General features: G+C 65.7%; 1 protein-coding gene and 1 long non-coding RNA gene across 2 annotated transcripts; one reads left to right on the top strand and one right to left on the bottom strand.

Annotated features, from left to right (window-relative positions):
• Positions 1-1,939: 1,939 nt before the first annotated feature.
• LOC135314559 (uncharacterized) lies at positions 1,940-3,737 on the bottom strand. Its single transcript, XR_010374074.1, has 3 exons — positions 3,641-3,737; positions 2,998-3,415; positions 1,940-2,355 (listed from the first exon to the last, which is right to left on the bottom strand). It is a non-coding gene; the product is annotated as an uncharacterized LOC135314559 (long non-coding RNA).
• Positions 2,976-4,442, top strand: POU4F3 (POU class 4 homeobox 3). The gene is made up of 2 exons (XM_064458104.1): positions 2,976-3,134; positions 3,416-4,442. The coding sequence occupies exons 1-2, from the start codon at positions 3,015-3,017 to the stop codon at positions 4,298-4,300; spliced, it is 1,005 nt and encodes a 334-aa protein (XP_064314174.1). The 5' UTR covers positions 2,976-3,014; the 3' UTR covers positions 4,301-4,442.
• The last annotated feature ends 2,851 nt before the right edge of the window (positions 4,443-7,293 follow it).

The raw sequence follows: 7,293 nt of genomic DNA, 5'->3' as shown, positions 1-7,293 counted from the left end.
CGGGAACGGTGCTCCGGGGCGGGCTGTGGCAGGAGAAGTCCGAAATGTGACACGAGCCCCGACCCCGGCTCCGTACCCAAACGTGGGATGTGTGGCTGCAGCGCACCCCCAAATGCCACCTGCACTTTCACATGGAAGAGGGGCAGGAGGTGTCTGCGGGCTCCGCCACCTCCTTGCTTGAAAGGGAAGGAAGCAACAGCAGAGAGATGGGGAAAAACGGCCAGCCCAGTGCAAAAGCTGCTGGAGCCGGGGCTGGGGAGATGTGCTCTGACGTACCCTGGGCTTCACACCCGGCTTCCCGTTTGCATCCTGATTTATTGACGTTAACCAGGCAGCACCAAATAAAGGGAGGATTGAAAACAAAACAACACAAAGGTCTGAAACTTATCCCTCTATTAATTACTTCCACCATAGCAGGACTGCCTATAAATATGGTGCCACTTTAGATAAAACTTTCATGCAGCTATTTAGCCCCTCTGAAATATAAATGATTTCCTTTAAATTTTTTATCATAAATCAGGGGATGGAGCTTTGCAGCAATGCGCCTCTTCCCCCCCCCACCCCAGTGGGAGGGAGCTGCTCTGCCAGCTCGCAGCTCTGCGCCTCCCGCAGCCCGACCCCGCGCCCCTTTCCCGGCTGCGCCCCTGGGGGGGGCAGCGCTGGGGCAGCTGCGGCACTGAGGCCCGCGCATCCACCCTGCGGCCCCGCGCCCCCGCCCTGCGCCCCCGCGCCCCCGCCCTGCGCCCCCGCGCCCCCGCCCTGCGCCCCCGCGCACCCGCCCTGCGCCCCCGCGCATCCACCCTGCGGCCCCGCGCATCCACCCTGCGCCCCCGCGCCCCCGCCCTGCGCCCCCGCGCCCCCGCCCTGCGCCCCCGCGCCCCCGCCCTGCGCCCCCGCGCATCCACCCTGCGCCCCCGCGCATCCACCCTGCGGCCCCGCGCATCCACCCTGCGGCCCCGCGCACCCGCCCTGCGCCCCCGCGCACCCGCCCTGTGCCCCCGCGCATCCGCCCTGCGCCCCCGCGCACCCGCCCTGCGCCCCCGCGCACCCGCCCTGCGCCCCCGCGCATCCGCCCTGCGCCCCCGCGCACCCGCCCTGCGCCCCCGCGCATCCACCCTGCGGCCCCGCGCATCCACCCTGCGCCCCCGCGCATCCACCCTGCGGCCCCGCGCCCCCGCCCTGCGCCCCCGCGCATCCACCCTGCGCCCCCGCGCACCCACCCTGCGCCCCCGCGCCCCCGCCCTGCGCCCCCGCGCATCCACCCTGCGGCCCCGCGCATCCACCCTGCGGCCCCGCGCCCCCGCCCTGCGCGCCCCGAGGCAGGCGCTGCTCCCGAGTCCCCCGTTCCGGGCCGGCCCGACCCCCGGTGCGAGGGGGCTCCCGGCGGGGAGCGCTCCCCCGGCGCTGCGGGGCGGTGCGGGGCGGTGCGGGGCCGGCGGGTGAGGCCGAGCCCCGTTCCCTGCCGGCCGGCACAGGCCCCCCCCGCCGGGCCCCCCCGCCGGCCCACCGCAGCGTTTCCCAGCACCTTGTCCCTGCGCTCCTGTGGCTTTTGGGGAGGGAGCGGCTCCCAAACACGGGCGGCAGGCTGTGAGCCGCTCTTTTGCGAGTCAGTCGTAAAATAGGTTACTTCTCGTCATCCAGGCTGCATTTTCACCTGCTCTGAGACACAGAGGCAAATGCTGCCAGCGCCTTTGGCGTGTGCGTGTTTCCTACACGAAAGGCCTTTCACCGCAGAAGCAGAACCTCTCCTTTTCTCTGGCCAAAGTCAATGCATTCGTCAGGAAACGAAGACAGCAACTCCTTTGGCTCTTGATCGGTTTTTATTAAGGCTCATAAAACTCCTGGAAACTTTAAATCCAGGAGTAGATGTTAATTTTGCTTAAGAACTTCAGATTTCACGCTTGCAAAATACGACCCTGGACCATCAAAGTCCAGTGGTGTCTGCAGGTGTGTGAAGATAGGAGAACTCAAACATAATCCGGCAGCTCAGCGCTGGCATTACACCAGCCTCAGGGCTGTTTCTCTTGGGGGTCGTTGTTTGATTTCCCCTCCCAAGCCAAGGATCAGATGTTTGTGACCCACAACGCGCCTGCGGCCGGGCACGCTCGGCATCGATTGGGCCACTTGGCTCTCCTGCACTTGAGAATGTATTTTACAGGATTTATGGAGGGGAGGCCGCGGAAGTTGGTAGTGTCTGTGTGTCTGTCTGCATGTCTGCAGAGTCGCTGCGGCAGCGGCAGGGAATACAGCACTGGTGTGACCGCGTGCCCCAAGGCCCCTCCACACTGCGAGGCTGCTCTGAGGACACTGAAGCAGCCCCACGCCCCACCGGACTGGCGGATTTATCACAATTTCCTATGGAAACAAACTCCCCGGTGCAAATATTTCCCGACACTCGCTGGGTTCCAGCGCGGCCGTGGTCTCCCCCCGCCGCCGACCCCAGGCCTGGGCGAGACATGTGGGATGGATCCCCCCGCGGGAGCCAGCGTGGGAGCCAGCGATGGAGCAGCATCATTCCCCATCCTGGGGGTAGAGTGGGCCCGGCAGCAGGTCCCCGAGCAAGGAGGGTCTCTCTGCTCCAACCTTCACCCACCGAGAAATGTCCCCTCCTGCCGCCCCCTCCCCTCGGGACCCGCCGCCCTGCGCCCCGGGGCGCCCCTCGCCGGCCGAGGGACGGGCAGGACTCGAGGACGGGCACGGCCGGGGCTGCCCCGGGGGCGCGGCCCCGACGGCGCGTCCCGCCGCCCCGAGCGGGGTGCTGGGGGGCGGCGCGGGGCCCGGGGGTCCGGGTCGTCCCGCCCGCCCCCGCGCTGCCCGCGGCGCACCACGCGTGCGCGGGGCGCGGGCCCGCTCCTGGCAGGCAGCGTGTAAGATGAGTGAAGAAGGGCGCGGGGGGGGGCGAGCGGGCGCGCAGGGGAGGCTCTGCCATCGCCCATCGCTCACTCGGGCAGCGGCGAGGCAGGGAGGCGCCCCCCGCCCATGCCAGGGGCTGCCTACCTGCGAGGTGCGCGGAGATGATGGCCATGGACGCCAAGCAGCCCTTCGCCGTGCACGCCGCCCTCCCGGAGCCCAAGTTCTCCAGCCTGCACTCCAGCGCCGAGGCGATGCGCAGAGTTTGCCTCCCGGCCCCGCAGGTATGTAGATGAAGCCTAATTACCGCTGTAAGGCACATTTTCTGACAGGCACCGGCTTAATGTTTTTTTCATGTCGCCAGAACGCTCGCGCGCCTCGGAACCTCTCTCCCCCCTCTCCCGCTCCCGTCTCTGATCCGCACGTCTGCGCGAGCGGGGCCGCTGCCTTCATATTAATTTTTATGACCTGAGCTCCGAGGAGGCATCGCGGTGCCGGGGCAGGTTTTTCATCCGGAGATGACAGTATTCCCCACTGACTCCAGCGTGCGCGTTCTTGCTCGCAGCTGCAGGGCAATATATTCGGGAGCTTCGATGAGAGCCTGCTGGCCCGCGCCGAGGCTCTGGCGGCCGTCGACATCGTCCCCCACGCCAAGGGCCACCACCACCACCACCACCACCACCCCCCCTTCAAGCCGGACGCCCCCTACCACGCCATGAGCGGCGTCCCCTGCGCCGCCGCCCTCCCGCACCCCGCCGCCCTCGCCGCCCACCCGCACCCGCTCCCGCACCCGGCGCTGGACGGCGGCGACCTGCTGGAGCACCTCTCGCCCTCGCTGGCCGTCGGCGGGCTGCCCGAGCCCCCCGCCCTGCCCGCGCCGCTGCCGCCCCACCCGCTGGCCGCCGCGGGCCCCCTGGCCGTGGGCGTGGGCCCCCCGGGGGGCCCGGCGCCGCCGCCCGCCGCCCCCGAGGCGGACGCGGACCCGCGGGAGCTGGAGGCCTTCGCCGAGCGCTTCAAGCAGCGGCGCGTCCGGCTGGGGGTGACCCAGGCCGACGTGGGGGCGGCGCTGGCGGCGCTGAAGCTGCCGGGCGTGGGCTCGCTGAGCCAGAGCACCATCTGCCGCTTCGAGTCGCTGACGCTGTCGCACAACAACATGACGGCGCTGCGGCCGGTGCTGCAGGCCTGGCTGGAGGGCGCCGAGGCCGCCCACCGCGACCGCGCCGCCGGCCCCGACGCGCTGCCCGGCGGCGAGCGCAAGCGCAAGCGGACCTCGATCGCCGCGCCCGAGAAGCGCTCGCTGGAGGCCTACTTCGCCCTCCAGCCCCGGCCCTCCTCCGAGAAGATCGCCGCCATCGCCGAGAAGCTGGACCTCAAGAAGAACGTGGTGCGCGTCTGGTTCTGCAACCAGCGCCAGAAGCAGAAGCGCATGAAGTACTCGGCGGTGCACTGACGGCCCCCGCCGGGCCCCCGGCCCCGGCCGCCCCGACGGCGCGGCCCCGCGCAGCTCCCGGCGCCGCCCCACCGGCCCCCCTCGACGGGACGGGGCGGCCCCGAGGCCTCCGCCCGAGCCCCGCCGAGGCGTCCCGGGAGCGGAGCCGAGCAGGGTGCGGGGGTCCCGCCCTTTCCCGGACCCCGTTCCGTGATGGGAAGAGCCGCTCCCGGAGCCCCACACCCCCCCCACACACACCCCCTCCCGGGCAGAGCCGCCGGGCCGGGCTCCGTCCCGCTCCGGTCCGTCGGTCCGTCCCCCGCCCCGTCCCGCCGCGCGGAGCGCCGCTCCCCGCCCTGCCCCGGAATAAAGCTTTATTTTTCAACCCGAAGGGACGCGTCTTTCCTCGCCGCCCCGCGCCGGCCGCTCCGGCAACACCGCAGGGAACATTTGCCAGCGCAAAACCAACGAAAAGCCTCCGGCGGGGCGTCCCGCGGGGAAACGGGGCGAGGCTTCGTCCCGCCGAACCCCCCGCGGAGCCCTGGGCGCCCCCGGACCCCGCCGCGGGGCGACCCCAGCCCACCCCCCGCCCCCCAACAAAACCGATCGCGGGTTCATTTCTAATGCTGTTTAAAAGGGGAAAAGGCTTTTATTTACCATTCCCAGAAGCACCCTAACGATTAAAAATTAATGGTCGAAGCGCGAGCCTCCTCTGACTGTTTCACTTCAGCATTTCAACGAGTGACAAACATCCAGCCTCAGAGCCGGGTCTCCCCCTCCTCCCCCGTTAGGGAAGGACCTCACAGATTCGGCCTTTTAATTGCAGGTCGCCGGGAAGCCAGGACGCTCCCTCGCTCCGTGCTTCCCCAATCAGCCCCAATGATTTTTCCCCAATCAAATGTCCTTTAATAATAAATGCCCTTATGCCATTACATTATATTGTGGGTTCTGAAAATTTAAAATACGGGTGATGCAATATTAATCGCCTGCCGTAGTATAAAAGGGGCCGAAGGCGACTCAGCCGGCATCCTTCCTCGGCCAGGCTCTCGGCGGCGCGGGGCTTTGGGCCGGGGGTCTTGCACGGACGAGCCAGGTAAGAGGCGTTTGCTCCTCTCCCCTCATCCCCCGGCGTGGCCGGGGCCGTCCCGCCGCCTCCCCCGGGGGTGGCAGCCGCTCCGCGCTCCTCCGCCCGGCCCCGGCGCCGGCCCCGGCCCCCCGGCGTAGGGGGGGATCCCGCCCGCCCGTGGGACGTGGGGACATGGGGCTGGGGGACCCCGGCAGTGCCGCTGCGGGCAGGGCACCGCAAACATGCTTCTTCCCAAGTCTTTTGCCTTCTAGCACGGAACAGAAGTAACTTAAATGTCCTAAAGCTGTCCTCAGACGGGATTACTATCCTCCCTGCTTTGCGTTAAACCTAGCCTGAGTCTCACTTAACCTAGCCTGAGCCTCACTTAGCTGTGTTTCTGCTCACCAGGGTTTACTAAGGCAGCCTGGCAGCTGTGGTGGCCGGTTATTCTGTTCAGTCCTGAAAGGGGGAATAAGGCTGTGCTGCTTCTTCCAGTGGCAAAGGTGTCACTGCTTGTTGTGGCTGTTCTGGCTTTGCCTAGATCTGCTGTGTTTTTGTGACAATTTTGCATTTGTCCCTTTTGGCTAGGTCCAGAAAATGTCTTAAAGACATAAAACAAGTCCTAAATGAACTTTCCCAGCCCTCCCATTACAGTCCCAGAAACGCGTTCCTGTGCGCTCCTTCTGTCCCTCAGATAACGCCAACCAGCAAGATCTGAAGCGCCTGGTCCTTCTTGCTTATCCTCTGTAGTTCCCCGTTCCTCTGCATGGAGTCCACTGCAGGGGCTCTTTTTGCCCAGATTTCACTCTGCAAATTCCTGATTTCTTTTCACTCTGCATGTGCGTGTTTGTGCCTTGTGTGATACGCAGGACCTGATCACTTCATCTGGGATTTTACTGTGGAGGTCAGGTACATGCTGTTTTAATCACTGTTGGTGCCTTAGTCTTTCCGTGGGGTTGGCTCCCAAAGCTCTGGGGCCAGATAAATACACAGTGATACAGGAAACTCATCTGATCTTCCTGGAGTTGGCGATTTAAGTTCCTTTGACTTCAGTAGGAATAGTTCAGAACCGGTATTTATTGCTGAGGAGGCAAGCCTACTTTTTCTTCTTGGTCTAACAAGTAGTGCTCTAAAACCAGAAGGCAACACCAAGGAGCGGTGGGAGGAAGGCAGAAGGAGTCAGGGCTCAGTGGGACCCTGACCAGCAGCAGAGTCAGGCCGGGGGATGCAGCGCTCGCCTCCAGCCTCACCTTCTTCACTGCCCTGAACATGATCACCTCCATCTTCTCTGCCCCCCCACCTCCCCACACCGCCAAAGCACAGGCTGTTCAGGCTGCAGCTGGGACCAGCAAAGAGGGTTTTACTGGCTGCTGCTCTTAAATGGTGAGATCTGTGTTAGTGATCCCGGGAGTTTGTGCCCTAGGATAGAGATGAATGTGTTACGGGCACGAGGCGCCGCTCACTTTTTTATATTTTTTGTGCCATTTCATGGGAAACTGCGTCCTGCCAAGCTGCCAAACAAATCCAGTGAGAAGTGTCACTGGGAGAAGCCTGGCAGGGGGTGCAGCCCCTCGCCTCCACCCTGCCTGGCCTCCACCCTTCATCCCCACACACCTGGGCCAGGGGCCACCTTTCGGTTCAGCCCCAGGCCCCAGCTCCCTGCTGTGCCCAGGATCCCCGACGGAGGCCCGGTGCCAGCCCTGGCTCTGCCGGCTGCAGTCGGGCCAGGCAAGGGCTGTGCCGGGGTCACCCCCACCCTCTCGGGGTATGGGGTTTGTGGGGACCTGCCACCAAAACGCAAACCCCTGCTCCCTCGTGCCCTGCTGGTCTCTCCTCCCGTGAGGATCAGGTTCCCCGTTTTCGTGGAGGGCAGGGGCTCCTTGTCCTGGTCAGCAGGTCTGTGGGACCTACCCTGGGACACTTAATTCCTCGACACCCCCCCTCCAAA

Source organism: Phalacrocorax carbo, chromosome 8, assembly GCF_963921805.1.
Source record: "Phalacrocorax carbo chromosome 8, bPhaCar2.1, whole genome shotgun sequence".
Lineage (NCBI taxonomy): Eukaryota > Metazoa > Chordata > Aves > Suliformes > Phalacrocoracidae > Phalacrocorax > Phalacrocorax carbo.
Note: the sequence above shows the minus strand (reverse complement) of the source record. Positions and strands in the feature narration are given on the sequence as shown.